The sequence below is a fragment of the Lissotriton vulgaris genome, chromosome 1_1 (genome assembly GCF_964263255.1).
Source record: "Lissotriton vulgaris chromosome 1_1, aLisVul1.2, whole genome shotgun sequence".
NCBI classification, from domain to species: domain Eukaryota; kingdom Metazoa; phylum Chordata; class Amphibia; order Caudata; family Salamandridae; genus Lissotriton; species Lissotriton vulgaris.
In genome coordinates, this window is record NC_141685.1 from 1,873,681,128 (window position 1) to 1,873,701,168 (window position 20,041).

The window sequence follows — 20,041 nt, forward strand, 5'->3', positions numbered from 1 at the left end:
ACAGAGGGAGACGGAGAGGGAAAGAGGGAGAGAGAGAGAAAGAGAGAGGAAGAGATAGAGAGAGGGAAGGAGACAGAGAGAGAGAGAGGGAAAGATGTGTGTATGCCAGGTCTCGTGGCTCAGTGGACAAAGTCATCCGCTGCAGGGGCCTGTGTTCAACCTCATGGTCTCAAATTTGCTTGAAAATTCACCATTTGCCCACTTATATTTTAAAATTTTCTTCCTGCTGGAGAACCCCCCTTAAGTGGATCGGGCTCACTAGCTACGCTCGCTCGCTACACTGACTTACTGTGTCCCAAAATGATACGTCTCCAAAAAGTGTGTCACCAACATGAATAGTTTGGAAAGCTGTGCCCTAGAGAGTGGTGGTCACCTCCTCCCAAAAGGCATGGCTCTTCAAGTGTAGCGTCATTGTCATCCCCTCCTGCATTTGAGGTTTGCATTAGGAAATATTTGATGAAGACAGGGAGGGGTATGCTGCCATCAATACTATACTTTATAGTGGATTCCCGTGTTTGCTCTACATGTGGAAGATGAGTATATATATTCTCCCAGACACGCCCACTGCTTGCTGAAAATTTGCTTGCCTAATATTTGTTCCTACTCCCTGTTATGCCTCCAATGTTGTGGTTTCTCTGCCGTGAGTAATGCCTAGCAAAAGGTTAGACATGCCTCTATAACCCATCAGCTTGGGGGAATGGATCTCAAAAGGCGTCCGCTCTCTAGTGGTCGCCTGTCAGATGCGAAGGTGAGTAATCCAGTGTCTCAGCCGTGTACATCACTGGTGCTCCCTTTCAAGTGAGTTGAAATTCGGCTTTGTTATTGCTCAAAGTTTGGGGTGAAATAGCCTGCTACGTGTCGCAAATCATTTTTAATCTCCCGCTCCCTCATTGTTGAAATGATTGTTCCCCTATAGCTGGTATAAATTCATCATTAAACTGGACAGGAGTATAGGTTGCGGGCTAAGTAGTGAAACTACTGGCCTCAACAAACCTATCCCACACCTTCAGAGTGGTACTAACTAGAGTGTTCGGGTAGGCATATCGGGAATTCTATTTTTCTTTTCAACCCACGTTAAATCCCAGTGGGTCTGCGTAATGTTGTGTGGACTGTATGAATCCAGTTCGTGTCAGATTACGCTTTAGATCATTCCACATCTATTCTAAAGTGGGCTGCTTCATAACAGTGGGGGATACTAGGAGGAGCAAGACTCCATCACTTCTGTCTTGAGTTTGAAGCTTCTAATGGTAATCTAGTTTTTTTATTAGGTCTTGTCTGAGACAGTGCATGCACTGTCTCTTTCAAGATCTTTTATTACTTGAACTTTAAAAAAAGTCTTAGAGTCCGTCCATTACGTACTGTTGGTTGGCTTCACGTCACTCTCATTTACCCTCTTCTCATTGGTCAGCATGTGCCGGTTTCCCTTTCTCTTCATATGCTTGTCTCTTCGAAGGAGCCTGGACCAAGTACTAAATAATGTCTTTATTAGTGGTGTTCCACTGCATGTGTTTGGATTGAGGTACTTATTTTACTTCCCTCCGCTGTTGCATGTTGCCCTGTATGTCCCTCCCGCCCCCTCATGCACAGCTGCTTGTTTCTCCATCATTTCTTGCCATTCCTCTGGCCCTGTAGCCTGTCCCTCCTGCCCCGTTGCTTGTTGCCTCGTCCTTCCTGCCCCAGTAATTGTTGCCCCATCGTTCCCACCTTGTACCTCACTCATTGCTTGTTGTTGCCACTGTCCCTTCTGCCACAGTCACTCCTGCCACAGTCACTCCCACTCCGTTGCTTGTTGACAACGTGCTGTTGAATCCTTTTCTACGCGATACGTTTTTAGCGCATAGTAATATAGTTAAGTATCCGCTGATAGGTTTTTATGTCCCTGCTAGCACATCTAAACTTTAAACTGCACCTATACGCTGATGCTTTAAAGAAAATTCTGGTACATTATGCAAAATCCTATTATGTTTAAGGCACAAAAGGATTTAATGCACAAAAGTGCATTTAATACTATACTGATACTACCATTCAGAAGCTGATATTATATATGAAACGAAGACCCTATGGCATGCCACGCTGATCCTTTTAATGGTACTGTAACACTTTGAGTTACACACTTACACTTAAGAAGATGGCAACACTTTCCAAGAAAGCCTACTTTTTTATGGCCTTATGATGCATTGATAGTAAACAACACGAAATGTCCAAACCACAGTGACTCAATACATATTTGTTACAGGGTAAGAAACCAATTTTTAGTCGCTTCCCTAGACACTACCATTTTGTGTCAGTCATTTTATGTTTTTATATTTGCAAAAAATTTCATCGCAGAAAAAAACATTTAGATTCAAATATTTACAAGACTAAACAAACTTCAAACATAAAGTAAGGGCTAAAGTTATTTACACGTTTAGAAACATAATCACACACATTAGAAATGTTCTCACATCTAACATTTAACAAAACAATTGTTACAAAAATAATAAAACCATTTTTATCACAAACAATGAATATCACAAACACTAAATGAGAGAAAATAAGGGTTGGGAGAAATATAAGTAAATGGATGACTAAATATATTTCAAATGCTGGACCAGCTGGTCCTAGTATTTATGAAACAATAATAGTTTGTAACTCCCAAACAACACTGCCGACGCGTTTCTAGACCAGGCATGAAGTCACTGGTCTGTCATCAGGGCTGTATGTATCTTGTATCTGTGGGATACAAAAACATTATTTTACTTAATCTAGTGTGTGGGCTCCTTATTACCGTGAGGTAGCTGTAAAACGCCGTGTGCTACATACCAAAGTTGTTAAAAATGAGTTTTCAGGGCGAGTCTTGTTAAGGTCCGTTTTAATGAATTACGTGGCCCACCAGGGATCCCTAAAGAGATTTTATAGTCGTTTTAGATTTACGTTGTTAATTACGATCATGCCGTCATTGGCCAAGTCAGAGTCAAAAAATGAAAGCGTACCTTATTGTTAAGGTGATGCCGGATTATCGCAGGATCAATTAATAGCGGCGTAACCATCAAATTCAGTTCTATGCTAAAAGAGAAATCAACATTTAAGGGCTTAGCGGCGTGTGCATGATGTATCACACTAGCTCAGAAGATTCCAAACAAGCCAGTTGCCTACCTTATTCCGATCTCTTGTTCATACGTAATACGTCATAAATGTCACCGTTCTAAAGAAAAAGCAAAGAGGCAGCCTTAGTGGGATAATTTTACTAATTCGACTATGAGCGAGCGCGTGTGGTTGCAGAAGGGGCACATACCTGCTGCTGTAGCCGCTGCTCTGACTTGCTCGATTCAAGTTTCTCTCAGGAAAAGATGGCCGCTGCTATTGCAAAAGCTATGCTGATGCATTTTGGGGCATGTAGTCCCATAAATACAAATAGTAGTTTTTGTTTGTTTGTAATTAATCAAAAAAACATGAAAAGCAATTCATTGCTTCATTGTTTCATAAATACTAGGACCGGCTGGTCCAGCATTTGAAATATATACAAGTCATCCATTTACTTATATTTCTCCCAACCCTTATTTTCTCTCATTTAGTGTTTGTGATATTCATTGTTTGTGATAAAAATGGTTTTATTATTTTTGTAAAAAATGTTTTGTTAAATGTTAGATGTGAGAACATTTCTAATGTGTGTGATTATGTTTCTAAACGTGTAAATAACTTTAGCCCTTAATTTATGTTTGAAGTTTGTTTAGTCTTGTAAACATTTGAATCTAAATGTTTTTTTCTGCTATGAAATTTTTTGCAAATATAAAAACATAAAATGACTGACACAAAATGGTAGTGTCTAGGGAAGCGACAATAAATTGGTTTCTTACCCTGTAACAAATATGTATTGAGTCACTGTGGTTTGGGCATTTCGTGTTGTTTACTATTGATATTAGGTCTAGCCCTCACCACATAAAGGACCTAACCCCTTTTGTTTCCCTTATGATGCATTGATGGCATGGTGAGCCTGAGAAAGACACGCTGAAAAGTTAAGGCTACCAGTTGTAATGGGCCTGGTATTTGTATTGACACGCTGATGCGTTTGATCTTCTTATGCTGATATACTTAATGATATGCTAATAAGCTTAGTGGTACGCAGAGACATTTAATCTCATGCTGATATACTTAACAACTACCAATAGCCTTTTGAAAAGCTGACAGTTTTAACAACATAGTGATAAAGTTAACTGTATGCTAATAGGTTTGCTGATATGCGAATACGTTTGTGCCAAAATATATACAGTGCTCTCATAAACTTATTCTTAAGTCGAAAAAAAAAAGCCAAATATTGCTAATATTTGACTTTATCAATTAATTTTAACTATGTAGTTCAGCGTCATGGTTTGAAAAAAATGCTTTGAGGGGGGCAGCATTTACAGCATCGTAGTGTTTTTAAGAAAAAATTACTTTCAACCATGCTGCACATCAAAGTTAAGAAAACATTGGCAGAGCCATTGATCTCACATAGAAAAGACCTATTGGCTTTACCAATGTTTGTTTTATAATATAAACCCAGAGAGGTGCTTTTGGATAGGATTTAAGTAGGGTCTATCAAACCATATTGAGAAGGAGTGAAACAAATATTATATTCTCGGGAGAATTTTCGTCTTAATAGTGTTGATCTTTTCTATCCAGGACATTTTCAAGGTTTCAAAATCGCGGTTTATAGTGGCAATCGGGGATGGGGTGGGGGGGCGGGGGGTGGAGGAGAGGGAGGGGGGGGAACAAATAGGTCTTTTGGACATTGAGTGCATTTCACCTGAGGCACTCAATGTGCTTCTTAGTCCTTCAGAATGGGAGGGATTCTGCCAATTTTTCATCCTCACCCTGTGGAAGAGATAGGTTTAAGGCTTATAACTTCTCATAGTTTAGCTTGAATGATTGCAAGAGGCGAAACACTACTTGAGGCATGAGAGTAGGGTGAGAAGAACATCTATAGATTTGAGAGTGACTTCCTTATGCCACAACGTCTTTGGATTGTCTGCTATGGCATGCAAGGGGCTCTTTGAAGAGGGCAAACAAAAGCGGCGAGAGGGGACACTCTTGCCTGGTGCCCCTCTAAAGCCCAAATTAATTGGACTTGCAGAGATGAAGGGCAACTCTCACTGTGAGGTTAGAATAGTCAGAATATGAGCCTCATTTTCATGAGGGTTCATACCAATGAACGAAACACTTTTCCTTGCACCTACATTGCATTATGGATGTGGGCGCAAAGACAAAAAGACCGCGAGGAAGAGCAGTGGGGATGTCTGGGGAACTTCTGAAACTCTTTCCCCCCTTTGTGACTGTCAGATGAGTGCAGTCACTCACTACTCCTTTGTTCTTTTTATAAAGTCATGCATACATTTGTTTTGTGTTCATTAATAGGGAGGTGCAAAATCAGTTCCTTATTGTGTAGTCCATAATAGTGGTACTGGTTTGCCATTAACTTGATCTCGCAGATCAACTCTTTCCTGACAGACTTTAATTGGGGATTTCCAGCATACCAAGCAAGGGCCCATTTCTCATTTGTTAAAGGAAGAGGAAGATAGTTTTTTTTGTTTAACCCACTCTTTTTAAGTTGAGTTGAATGAATATCTACCTCTTAGCGACATCAAATTACCAGAACCGGGCAATATCTTTACAAACACAGCTGGAGATGATGTTTTTCCTTGCGTCCACGTGGTTGGCTCGTGAGAGCAAGCCTTAATCAGCCTCTGAAACAGCATAATGAGCCAGTGGTGGACTAATCATTGAGGTGCCTCATTAAAAAATGGTTGTTGTTGTTTCTTAACAAACTGCCCTTGTGTCCATTTAACAGATGGCCTTGGGAATGAGACCTCTTGTCTGCATCCTTCCTGCTAACCTCCTGCTTCAGAGGGTTTCACCAATTGTCAGACGTGCCAACAACCCGAATTCAGGCGGGAGACTTTCGATTTTTTTAAAGCCAAAATATCTTTCTTTTAGCTATCTCCCGCATAAAATTTCCCATTTCAATGTTAATGAATAAGGAAAATAAATTACCCCAATTCGTTTTTCACTGTCCCCTCTTTCCTGGTTCGAAATGTTGGCATGTATGCATTGAGTGCAGAACAAGATAGTCCCATTGTTCTAGAAGCAGGGTGATTGGAACCCTGCTCTTGTTATATCATTCAAACATGTGACAATCTAGAGTTTCGAGAAATGCCGCCTCTCTAGGATCGAAATCCTGCTTGCACCACCATATAAGTGAATTTTCTAAATTATTGACTTGCTTTTATTGTGTAGTGCAAATGTTCCGTATTGCCTCTGATTAGGAAGTGCTTCAGATGCAGACGAAGCCTTCTCCGGTAGTTTTCAAATGCGCGTAAAATGACTAATTTTTCTTATTTTGTTTTTTTGCAGTGAGTATGTTTTTGAACACTTTAACTCCCAAGTTCTATGTTGCCCTAACTGGCACGTCATCCTTAATCTCAGGACTTATTTTGGTGAGTATTGAAACAGATTTTTTTTAAATTAATCATTGCAATGGATTTCGTTAGTGTAGAAGTCAAGCTCTGTAAAAGTCAGCACATGCACACGATGCTTAACACCCGGCAAACAGCCTACCTACCATCAGATTATATTAAAGGAAACGGTTCAGTATACAAATACTAACAACGTAGCTAAACACATACTCTTATATTTCATCACCATAACAGGTACGGCTTTTTTCAGGTTTTACTTGTGCAACATAAGTATAATAATGTGCAAAAACTAGTGCTCTTCTGGTCTGAAAAGTATTATATAAGTAGCAGTACAGTGCAATATAGCAATTTGAATGTGTCATTATATATTGTCTACTTGATTTGTGGTAACTTGGTGAGCCTTCAGTGCACACATTGCTGCTAAATCAAAAAGTTAAAGAGTTAATTCTGTCTGACCTATTGAATGTATTTAGCTCTGTAATCAAACCTCTAAATAGGTCTGTGTGTATATTTATATTTTACTGAACAAATTACGTTATAATTAAGTGTTGAAATGAGATAAGAACTAATGTTTTAAAAACAAAAAACTACTGACATTTTCCAATTATATTTTAGTGGATTAACTAGAACTTGTGTTCAATCATGCACCGCTTATGACCTCGCATATTACATTACTGAGGACATCCTATATATGGAGATGCCGTCCTATAGGGTTTGTGGGCTTGAAGTAATTCAACAAGCTACACGCGCCCAATTCATCTAAATGAGATTACGCTCTTAAAGACTTTGCTCGACCTGCCGTTTTAAGTCAAGAGGTTGGCATGCATACTTTTACCACTAAAAGGACACCTTGTGTCAGACCCTATGACCAATCCTCTGTAGTTTAGGATAATACTCTACACACATTCCTATGATGGGCATCCATATGACAATAGTGTGAAATAAACCACCTGTAAGTGGGACAGCCCAACAATCTGCATTATTAAACAGTCTGTTGTGCCTCGATCTCTTCAGTAAAGTTCTAGATATAAACACCTACACCGTCGTTCTTCCTGAGTAGAATTGGTCTATAGCATTGTATTTGTACTATTTAAAATGAGCATGTGTCCAGATATCCACTGGTGTATAATCTTTTGTCAACAGACGCTTTGGCCTGTCTCGCAAAAATTTTTTCAACATGCTTTGGCTTTATGCCTCATCCTACTTTCAAATATAGTTCTGCTAGCCACATTGGGTGCGCTCAGCCTTTACCTTGTTTAAAATAGAGTAATACTTGCACTCCAAACATTAGTGATTTGTAAAAGGTGCACCATCTGGAAGTTACATTACAGAATACACATACCCCTGAATCTTTTACACCAACCTTGGAACAAGGTTTCAGTATTCAGGAAGAACAAAGCTGTGATTCCCAGTCTCCATCGATGGAATGCTCTTATGAGCTCTTGAACAACCAGGATTCAGGCATGAAATGCAGGAGACCCGAAAACTGGATACAAAAAAATTAAGAAATTGGAGTACTAGTTGAAGAGGTTGAGACCCCAACTCAAATAATAATCGTAAACCTCATTGGGGCGGAGGGGGGAGTGGGGGGACAGCAAAAGTCTCTAAAACATCTTGTGTTTGACCCTTTGGTAGCATGGCAAAAAGCCGTCAGGCTTAACTTTGTGGCAATGCGTAAAGTATTTATGCAGTACTCAAATAGTAATAAAGTGAAAACACAGCAAAAGAAATCTATCTATCTATTTTTTAATAATTGAGTATATTTTCATAAATTAAAATGCCACCAAAATGACAAATCCAATAAGTAGATCCAGAGATATTATATTTTAATGTTTGAATTTAAAATAGCACCAAAAGGCATAAAGCACCAACCATGGTTATCAGGTCACGCTCGAACAGGAGAATGTCAAAAGTTAAGGCCGACTGCAATGGATTGCCGGTTGGATACTGGAACCGGTTCATCCCGCTGGAATGTTTACCTTCTTATTTAGAAACTTTTATGGAGAAAAAAGTGGTTATCGATGAGTCATCTGCAGGGCAAGCGCATTGGTCCTGATGAAGCCCTCTTTGTTCGGACTTACAAACTTTCCTGGAAGTCGGAATCTCATTCAGTGTGGAAAATTGGCAAGTTGAGGCAGACCAGAGGGGTTCGACGGCAACCGCTGCAGCTCCGATGGTGATCCCGGTCTCCATCAGTTCTCCACGCAGAAAGTTGGCAAAAGGTTTCTAAGTCTGATTTCTTGCTGTTTGGGAACATGAGGAATACACTCTCAGACAAGCCAACTGTCCAGAACCAAGTGTCCAGAACCTAGGGGTGGGCAACTTCTGGATTTAGGACTCACTCCAACTGAGTTCAGCAGGAGGGTCCATGGCAGGTCATGTTGGAGTTAGTCAGCTGGACAGTTGCATGGAGATATCCCTTTTGAAAGCTGTTCTGCCCCTATAACTCAAACAGATGGTTAGCCACTGACTCTAACTGCTACCTCATGGGTCCTGTGTACAAGGCAAGAATGTACACTCTTTCTTTGGGTTCTTCTCACAGCAGTGCAGTCTTTCCTTTGCTTAACAGATGTAAATGTAAATGTAAATGTGTTTCGATTTATATAGCGCGCTTTAACCCAGGGGCCTCAAGGCGCTTGCTTAGGGAACCCGTCCTGGTATTCCCCTGTGAGATACCACGGCCAGGTATCCACAAGGTGAAAGCCAGGCATCCCGCCGCGAGGGGCCGTATTGTAGATTAAGCAAGCTATTGCCCAGAGTCGCAGAGTGTGACCCCGTGAGTCGAGTAGGCACCAGAGCGAGAATTGTCGACTCCGTGGAATTTTTGAGCCCGAGACCCGCCGAGGCGGGGAATCGAACCCTGGTCCACGGCCGATCTCAGCTTCTGGGTCTGCCGCCTCTAACCACTGAGCCACGCTTCTCCACTCCAGATCCAGGAGTGTTTTGAGGAGTGGTCTGTGGAGTCCTCTTTTATGCCCAGTGCCAACCAGTGGGTAGAAGGCAATCCTCTGACCACCTCCTAAACCAGTTCTGGTCAGCCCCCGATCTGGCCCCCATTGGGTTTGGTGGCAGTCTGACTAGAATGACTACAAGGAGGCAGCCTAGGTGTGAACTTCATCTGCTAGTGACAAGGTAGGCATCGTTTGAAGCCCAGAAAAGGTGTGGTCTCAGCCTTCAGGCCATTTTGGCAAGGAAGTCAGAAAAACTTTCTAAGGGCGTAATTTCCACAATTGTAATATAAAATCCAACTTAACCATTACGTTGGGTTTTAAATTACTATTCAAATTGGTCCTTAGACCATTTTCCTAGCTATTCCCAAACCAAATTTAACCAGACTTGCCACAGTGAAAAACAGTTTTGTAGATTTTTCACTGCCAGGACTTGTAAAATATTATATATATACATGTCCTAATTTATAAGTACCATGCACCCAGTACTATGGTCATTTAGTGCCTACCCTGACTGATTCGTTTTCAAAAAGAAGGTTCCGCCTTGGCAAATGCTATAATGACAGTATAAGACTGCACACCCATGCTGCAGTGGTATGCCTGGAAACCTGTTTTACAGTGGTACTTTAGTTTTGTACACAAACAAGTGCTGTAGACCACTAGTGACATTTAATGTACAGTCCCTTGGTACAAGTAGTACCATATACTAGGGATGTAGAAGTACATTAAATTTGCCATTTAGGGGTATGGTAATTATAACATGTTAAGAGAAGGGGACCACAAGCAATTAACCATCAGTAAACAGCCCAGGGTCCGCTGGCCAGAAAAAACGAGTTTAGAAAAAGAGGGCATAATCTGAGGAATACCACACAAAGATGAGCATTTCCAACAAAATTGTCCCAAACAAAACCGAGAGTGAGGAACGACGAAGCTCATTCTTCTTCCCTCGGCACGTATGACAAACAAAAAGAACGAGCTAAATGAAATCTCAATCTACCAACATCCTGTTAGTCAATGAGTTGTCTCCCGGGAGGAAAACCGATTCTGTTTTTTAAAGAACCCTCACCCCCCCCAAACCCCAAACCCCCCAACCTAGTTGGTGGCATGATTTATCATCGGGTTCTCACCTAGGGGACCAAATGCCTCCTAGGTGTGCTATGCCGCCTGATTACATTGGAGCGTGATTTTTTGTGGTTAACAACTGAGTTTTAATGGGTGTGAACCTTTAAACTCCCTCAAGGATACTTGGTCAGATAAGGATAATTTTAATAAAGAGTTCCTGTGGCAGGATTAAAATCAAGGGTGGATCTTGAAGCGAAAAAATGATCTCACATATCCAAAGAAAGTGAAATTGTCAACATGTTTCAGCCAATCAATTCTGTGTCAGGAGGCTTTCTTCAGGACCAGTGCTGCTGGGGTCGAAAGCGACCCTAAGAATGTGTAGTGTACGCACACACCTTAAGGTGTGCGTAATTGAGGGTGGCTTTGTAACCTACGATATGCACCTAAATCAATTATTTGAAAAGAAATGGAGACAAGACATACATAAAAATGCGACTAACATCAATCATTATCAGTGGATGCAGAGTGTGGTGCACAGTGCAAATTGTCCTAAACAACAACCTTGGCTGACCATTGTGCCACACACATGGTTACAACAAAATGCTGAAAACTAAAGCAGAAAAACAAAGTGAAAATGGATATCTTCACAAGAACCTTAATGCAGAATGGTCTTTTTAATGATTTGTTTATCATTTTTCAAGGTACTAATGCCAAAAATGACCCGCTCAACTATGCTGAAATAAAAATGAATACATTTAATGCTATGACCTGTCTTTTAACAATCTGTCGGCAGCCATCCTCGGTTTTTTGGCCTTATAATCTTACAAGAAGGCTATCTTGTATTTTTACGCGTGGTACACCCTTGCATGAAAATTTCACATAAGATACCAGCAAACCACATTTTATGCATTCCTGTAATTTCACAGAATTTAATGGAAAAATAAACAATTTTGCCCATCACTGCAATGTGGTGCAAGGGGTACTGTAGGAACATATTTTATTTAAGGCACACTGTTTGATTTCTGCATTGGATGTTGTCTCGTTGACTTGTTGGTTAAATGTCTATTGCTCTTATTTTGCCAGAAAACTGGCCTCACATTGACAACCTATTGCCCTACAAATGAAGCACAGAGTTACCCAGTTTCGCATCTTCATACATTCTGGAGGCCCCTTGCACCTGCCCAGAAGAGGAGTCTCTCTTAGGTATAGAAATCTCCCTGTAAAGCATCATGGTGGACTCACCACACAGTGGTGGAAGGAAGGCAGAATTACAAACCCCTCAGTTGTAAAGCTGAACTTAGGGGCGGTGGCGCCATTTATACTGAATTCATGAGCGAAATACGTTGCAGGGCCGGCTCTAGGCATGTGCAAGCTGTGCACCTGCACAGGGCCACCAAACCCCAGGGGCCACCACGCCAATATATATCCTTAATATATTAATCCTCTGAGGATGCATACATATTTACGTGGTGGCCCCTGGCAGGGATTTGGCGGCCTCCGGCTCTCTTCCACTTCTAAACTCCCTGACCCCCTCCCCTCTTTACTGGCCTGCGCGCTCCGCCCGGACCCCCTCTTCCGGGCCCCCTACCTACGCTCCCTGCCCAGGGCCACCATAAGCCTAGAGCCGGCCTTGTACGTTGAGAAGAATTTGTTACAGCTTTCTGCTTATATCTAGGACTTCTCATCAGAGGCAGCACAACTGAGTTTATCTATTAAGCTTACATTCCCTCTGGAACATGGTGCAACCAATATCTCCTTTACCACATAGGCAGCAGCTAACAAGGTGTTCCAATCTCTGTACATGTGTTGATGATTAATTTAAACTTGATATGGTTGTTTTTTTTAAAAAACAAATAGCCTCGAGGCCCACCGAGACTGAATTTAAAATCTTTAATTTGAACACAATATCCATAACACAAAACCAAGGCTTGTTGTCATTTTGTGAAGTTTTGGGTGACAAACAATCAAGGACTCAATTTCTTGACCCTTCTGAGCCTCTTGGCCTCATGTGACGTGTGAATATTTCAATTAGCATGGACCATTTGGAACAGGAGGCATTGGAGCGTTCTGGGCGATTAACTTTTTTCCTTTTAATATGCCAGTTCATTTTAGGTCAGGTCTGACGTAGATCAGTGCAGTGATCCCCATAAGCTGTAGCTCCCGGGGGACATTTTGCATAATTCACAAATCTGACACACCTGCCAATGTCTTGGTTGATGCAAATGTTGTTCTATCCGCCTGGAGTGCTGGTGCAGGTCTGCAGTGACTTGGATCTGTGACAGGCGGATATAGGAAAACGGGCACAGTGCCTACTAGCACTATGTCACACCAGTTACTGCAGTCAGATCATCAGCTTTACAATCCCCCAATAGGCTCCAGATTGATCATATATAAACATAACCGGGTGCAAAGAATAAAATATGTTCAGCATAGCAAAAAGAACAGCCAGATGCCTCTTTGTGGTTGATGCTATCCCCTCAAAGCTCAAAATACATTTAGTTGGCAGCATACTGCATTATTAATTCTAATCTGAATTATTGATGCATTATCGCTCTGGTTTTGCTAATACGAAAATAATTGTAATGTCTTTAAATTTCAGAATACTGTTGGGTAAAGATGGTTGCTAACTGTGTATTTACTTTACATTGCATACATTTATTCCAGCCTCTTTAGATTCCTTAGACTGAGACCATGGCTTTGCTAGCCATTACAACAGATTTTGAATAGTAAAAGTTAAAAGTAGTTTAAATATGGTATGTGCCTTGTAAATGGTTAGATGAACACGTTAAGTGGGTGAGTGATCACATTAGAGGAGACAATGGAAGCTAAAGTGTGAAGGCTCTAGATTCTGGAGAGTCGACAAGCTCTTGGAAAAATGGAAGGTTAAAACATAATCCACCATTAACCAGAGTAGGGTACTGACCCTCATGAGAGAAATATTGGAAAACTAGGTTAGAATGTAGCCGGCCATAATAACCACCCTCCTCCCTGTATCTCTTCCGAAAGCAGAAGGTGCTTGTTGGGTGGCTGGTGGCCTCTCTTGACAAAGGTTCGGAGGAGAAATCCTTTGAAGTGGACACAGTACTTTTGTAGAACTACAAGAGTCAAGACCGCGAGGCTGGAACAAAGGGCCGACCATCATTGTGCAGCTTACACACCTAGTTTTAGAGGGATGCGAAGGAGGAAGGAATGCTGAATTACCAAGTTGTAGTAGTTTCTCAACTTTGCAGACCGGTTTCTTAAATTGTTGTTCTAATTTGTCTTGAAACAATGCTTTCTGAACAACTTTAACATGAAGTTGCTTTCCAAAGTGGCTCGACAATGGTCGATATGAGTCGCAAAAAGTAGCCTTTTTATCAGGCTTGAGTATAGTCACTATGAGTGCCTCGTGTAGTGATGGGGGTAATTCTCCAAGGCTCCGTGCTTCTGTGTACATGGACCTGAGGTGTGTGCCAATGATCTTAGCATAATCATCATAAGTGACTCGCCTGGCCATCTGGCCCGGGAGACTTTTTACTAGGCATACTGCGGATTACCTGGGTAATATCCTCTTCAAACTGTGCTTCTAGATTTATGTTAAGGGATTATGTTGGATTTACGGATGTTTAATTTTATTGGAATGTGATTTAAAATGATTTGTATGATAAAAGTAATTTATTTTTATAAATAGTAGCATGCTGCTTGACTCTTATTTCATCATCAGTATAAGCCTAAAAATACTGTTGAGACTAGGAGGAAAAAGAAAGACCTATAGCCTCTGATTTAAGAACAAGTTACAGAGAAATATCCTAATTAACTCGTTCTTTGTAGGCGACTTGTGATGGTATTATTGTTTTTTTTTCCCTAGGCTAGAGTAGGGTTGGCCTTAACCCTCGTATGTGCCTATTCAGCGGGGACCCCAGTCTCCATACTTACCGGCCCCCGCATTCTGCTGTTGCCAAAGGTGGGAAATAATGTCAGCCAACAAAACCTGGTATCATTAGTGGTCGTTGTTGGCCGCAGTTTATTAATAAACAAAGACATATTAATAACACAAACTGGTTTCAAGCAATCTTCCATTTTTCGAACATTACTCATCAATCATAATTATCAATCATAATTGGCATATTACACATTATGACACCCTCTTGTGATAGCGGGTGTCAGTGTCTTTGTGCCCTCCTTAGTTCGAAAATGGGGCTTGTACCCAAACTAGTTTGTTGCCAGTCTATTGGTGCTCCAGTGGTTGGTTGACCACGCCCTTTGCGTGTTGCGGAGGGGAGCTTTCCAGTCGGGAGTTAGGTCCCCAGCTCGCTACCAAATTGCGCCCTGCCGTCCGGCCGGGTCTGGGCCGCGAGTGCCGTCTCCTCCTGTTACTCCCCTCCTTTATGCCGCCACGTCACCCTGCCGTGCGGCATTCAAAAGTGAGTGGCCATCCTCTTACACACCGCCCGCCGGTGTGTTTTCTTAGCCAACCAGTGTAGGATTTCCGCTAACACCCTTCCCCCTATCCAGCACTGCGACTTTTGCTGTTCCTTAGGTGTGGGTGGGTGGGCTTCAGTCGTTGTTGCTGTCGCGCCGTTCTCCCAGCTCCTCGAATGCGATGTGCTTCTGCTGGGAGGGCGGCGTCGCTTAAATCCTCTTGAGCCCTCCATGCAGGTCTCAGGTGAGTCCCCCTGATTGGGGGGTTCAAACAAAGCCAGGTTGACCATTGGGCGCCCTTTGGGGGCGCTCAGGTCAACAGGTCATTTCCGGTCAGGTGGCTGGTGCGCACCCCGCTTCCGCTGGTTCCTGTGCGCATCGAAGCGCCCAGAACCAGTTTACCCCCGCTGGTGGCACCATGAGGGTTATGGCGCCGGCCTTCGAGCCTCCCCCACCCTTCGGGCGGGTGCGGCGGCCTCTGCAATAACCCTCGTATGTGCCTATTCAGCGGGGACCCCAGTCTCCATACTTACCGGCCCCGCATTCTGCTGTTGCCAAAGGTGGGAAATAATGTCAGCCAACAAAACCTGGTATCATTAGTGGTCGTTGTTGGCCGCAGTTTATTAATAAACAAAGACATATTAATAACACAAACTGGTTTCAAGCAATCTTCCATTTTTCGAACATTACTCATCAATCATAATTATCAATCATAATTGGCATATTACACATTGACACCCTCTTGTGATAGCGGGTGTCAGTCTCTTTGTGCCCTCCTTAGTTCGAAAATGGGGCTTGTACCCAAACCAGTTTGTTGCCAGTCTATTGGTGCTCCAGTGGTTGGTTGACCACGCCCTTTGCGTGTTGCGGAGGGGAGCTTTCCAGTCGGGAGTTAGGTCCCCAGCTCGCTACCAAATTGCGCCCTGCCGTCCGGCCGGGTCTGGGCCGCGAGTGCCGTCTCCTCCTGTTACTCCCCTCCTTTATGCCGCCACGTCACCCTGCCGTGCGGCATTCAAAAGTGAGTGGCCATCCTCTTACACACCGCCCGCCGGTGTGTTTTCTTAGCCAACCAGTGTAGGATTTCCGCCACGCCGCAGGAAGGCCTACGTCTCACTGTGGCCCCCCCCCCCTGCACCTGGTTCGTGGCTCCCACCTTTCACCATATCTTTTCCTTTTTTTTTTTTTTTTTTTATATGCAACCTGTGAGTGACATTGCACCCCACAAGTTATCCCAAAACACCTTCATCCCCTTCTCGGATAGGTGTACCCCGTCTTGCCCAGAGCGCTCCGGGCGGCCCGGGTGGATGAGGCCGTGCCGAATTGATTCCAGGCCATTGGCGAGGCAAAACTTGTGCATTGCCACATTTAGTTTCCTTCTTGCGTTGTCGACGGCCTTGTTGGAATCGGCCCCTCTCCAATGTTTCCTGCTGATCATTTCGGACCAGACTACCGTCGTGGGTCCCAGCCACGCTGCTGTCTTGGTGAGATCCCTTTGGATGGCTTGCCCGACTGCTTTTCGCCCTAGCCGGGTCAGGTCGTTGCCCCCAAGGTGGATGATCAGGACGTCGGGCAACCAGGCCGAATCTGCCATGAGGCCGTCCAGCGTCGGCAGTAGCTGCTCCCATCTCATACCTGGCTGCCCTATCCACCGGATGTACGTCGCTTTGGGCCTGTTTATGGTGCGGCCCCCCTGCCGCCACCAAGACTCCATCCGGGACACGAATGAGTGCCCCACCACCCAGACCAGCTGCGGGCGTCCCCCGGTCGAGAGAAAGCATTCTGTTAGGTGGCTTATCTGCGTACCGTGTGCATTTAGGAGAGGGAGGGGGGGTGCTGTCACCCTGCCGTGCGGCATCCCAAGGCGAATCCCTCTCGTTCCCTCCCCCCCCGTGGCTTTCTCTCTCTTTTTTCTTCTTTTTTTTTTTTTTTTTATACGAGGTGAGGGCGTATGTACGACTTGTACGCCCTGGAGCGCCATCTGCCCACTGCCTGGATCCTGTCCTCTGGCATGCCATGCTGCGCTGCCGAGGTCGCTGCGCCGATCCTGAAGGAGTGAGAGGCAAACGATGCCGCGCAATACCCGGCTTTGCCCAAGCCGTGGCGCATTATGGCTGTAAACTGGAACTTACTCAGGTTCCTCCCGTCCTTATTTATGAAGAGAGGGCCCTCACCAGCTGGTCGAGCCCCCATGTACTTAAATAACCAGCATACCGCACAGAGCCCCGACTCTGGGATGCAATGGAGACGTATTGTCGTCCCCCTCCTTGCCCTGTCCGTTTTGGACTGTCTCAGCGTTAATTCGACTGCCCTCTCCATTGGTTTAATGTCTCTTGCCTGCAGGCATTGCTGCGCTGGACCCGATTTGCTGGGGGCTACCAGTTCGCTGATACGGAATGCTCCGAAGAAGGCCGTCGTGAAAGCCGCCCTAAACAGCAGCAGCTCATATTTGTCCGATATTAAGCCTGTGAGGGCTCCAAGGAGCTGGCCCAGTTTGGCAAAATCGATGGGACGCCTGTCGTCCTTCTTTCTACCTTCAACCCTCCTCCAGCCTTTTAAGGCCGTCTTTAGATAGGCCGAGGTAGTGGGGTCCTCGCCTGTGTAGAGCCTGGCAAAATGGGCGATGGCGGATAAATGCGCCTGGGCCCACAATCTCGTTTTTCTCGACTCGAATGCCCATTGCACGAATTTCTCGACTGCTGTGCGAGTTTTTGCCCCGTCTTCCAGCGATCTTAGGCCCCCCACTCTCATTACCGTGCCCGCGTATGTCTTGTACCTTCTGTTAGCCTCCGCGGTAAGTGATTGCCCTATTAGCCATGATAAGTCTACTCCCCCAGGTCCCAAAGGGATGATGGAAAGGGGGTCATCTCCTTGTCCGCCCCGGGCACCAGTTCTCTGAAACGTTTCATTTGGGCCCGTGAGAGCGCGTCTGCTGCTGAGTTCTCTGCTCCTGGCACATGGCGTGCTTTCAGCTCCAGGTTCCCTTCCAGCTGCAATTTAATTAACCGTCGCATTAGCCTCAGCATGTCCGGGCATCTCGCTGCGCCTCTGTTAATGGCCTGTACTACTCCCATGTTATCTGACCAAAGCGTGAGTTTCAGGTTTTTTATTTTCTCGCTCCAAATGGTCAGAGCCACAATGATCGGGAACAGCTCGAGAAACGTGATGTTCCTGGTGAGCCCCTGCGCATGCCATTCATCCGGCCATTGGCTGGCGCACCAACTGTTTCCCAGGACCGCGCCGAAGCCACGGCTTCCGGCCGCGTCTGTGTAGAGAGCTATCTGTTCGGCCGTTACCCAACCTGCCCTCCAAATCAGCACCCCGTTGAAATCTTGTAGGAACTCGTCCCACACTTGCAGGTCCTGTTTTACGCCTGCGCTCAGCCTGATGTGGTGGTGCTTGTGGGTGACGCCGGCCGTTAGCCCTGTTAGGCGTCTTGAGAATACCCTGGCGGGAGGGATTATCCGAGCCGCGAAGTTAAGTCTCCCTATCACTCGTTGAATTTCCCTCAGGGTGGCTTTGCTCCGCCCCCGTAGCTTTGCTACTTCCTCGCGAAATTCTTTCACCTTGTCGGGAGGCAGCCTGGCCGTTCCCGCTATAGAGTCCAATTCTATGCCCAGGAACGTGAGACTTGTGGTCGGGCCTGTAGTTTTCTCTTTTGCGAGGGGGACCCCCTAGGGACCTAGATAGCTCCTCGAAGGCTGCCAATGAGCTTGCGCACACTGAGGACCCTGCTGGGCCTGTGAACAGGAAGTCGTCTAGGTAGTGCAGCTTTCCACCTTCCTGGTGCCGGTCATGCAGCGCCCATTCTAAGAAAGTGGCGAACTGCTCAAAGTATGCGCATGAAATTGCGCATCCCATGGGCATGGCTTTGTCAATAAACACGTCCTCGCCCCATTGGAAACCCAATAAATGGAAGCTGGAGGGGTGGACCGGCAATAGTCGGAACGCAGATTCAATATCGGCCTTCGCCATAAGGGCTCCTCTGCCTGTCGCCTTAACCAGCTCGATAGCGTAGTCGACTGACGCATAGCTCACTGAGCAAGCTTCGGGGTCGATACCGTCGTTCACGGAGGAACCTTCCGGAAACGATAGGTGGTGTATCAGCCTGAATTGACCTTGTTCCTTCTTGGGGACCACGCCTAGCGGGGAGATGACTATGCCTTCATGCAATTCCTTTGGGAGGGGGCCCTCAACTCTACCCAGTTTTAATTCTTTCTCTATCTTGGCGCTAACCACTTCGGGGTGTTGGCTCGCCGACTTCAGGTTACTCGCTCCCGCCGAGGGGAGCGGGCCCTGGAATGGAATAACAAAGCCTTGTTCGAAGCCCTCTACCAGTGATCTGGCCTCTGCCTTGTTCGGGTATTTGTTTGTTAATCTGCGCAGCTGTTGCGTAACAATGGGGGATCTGGCCAGCTGGCGCCTACAAATGTCCACCAGTCCCCCCCTTTCCCCTGCGTTGGGGCTAACGCTTCTTGCTCTTTTCTCTCTTCTCTCTTTTCGCTTCGTGCTTGGAACCTTTGCACGCAACGGTGGCGTGCTTGCCCCCGCAGCTCACACATGCGTGTTGAAACTTACAAGACGAGCCCCATGAGCAGTCCCCCGCCTCGTATCTCCAACAGATCGCCTTGGTTGCGGTTGGGGAGTACGATCTCCCGTTCGACCGCCTTTGATAAGAACCGCTCTTCCCCTTTTGGTAGGAGCTCCGAAAGGGCTGGTCGCCTTTTCCCGCCCAGGCCCTAACATCTTTGGCTGTGAGCATCTTGTGGATGAAACCCGAGATATCCTCCTCATTCCACTCCATTTCAGGGTGCCTCTGCATTTTTAATCTAAACCCTTTATCGTACTCTAACCATGCATCCCCCGGGAACTGCCTCTGTGCTAGGTGGATATTGGCCTCGTAAAGCCACAAGTCAGCCGCGCAATGGGGGAACCTTTCCACTATAATGCACGCCATGATTCTAAAGGCATCTAACCAATTGTCGAAACTGCGCTCCTTTCTGGCCCCACGCCTTTCTCTCCTGTCCTCTTCCTTCCTGTCGCACGTGGTTAGATCAAATCCCTATAGCTGTATTTCGAGCAGCGAAAATATGTCAATGAATTCTTTGCGCCATATCCTCTCTTTCACCGCTAGGGGGATGAGACATGCCAAGCCGGTGGCTTTCGTAGTCAGGGACGCCGGACCGGGGGATGGCCTGATGT

The 20,041-nt window shown here is 45.1% G+C and overlaps 1 protein-coding gene across 8 annotated transcripts in view; it reads left to right on the plus strand.

Moving 5' to 3' along the window:
* Positions 1 to 20,041, plus strand: part of ST7 (suppression of tumorigenicity 7) — a 579,549-nt gene that overhangs the window by 271,531 nt on the left and 287,977 nt on the right. For all 8 annotated transcript variants that reach the window (XM_086919396.1, XM_086919395.1, XM_086919397.1 and 5 more), the window contains exon 2: positions 6,370 to 6,452. In XM_086919396.1, coding sequence (XP_086775522.1) covers positions 6,370 to 6,452 — 83 coding nt within the window. The remainder of the gene's footprint in view (positions 1 to 6,369; positions 6,453 to 20,041) is intronic.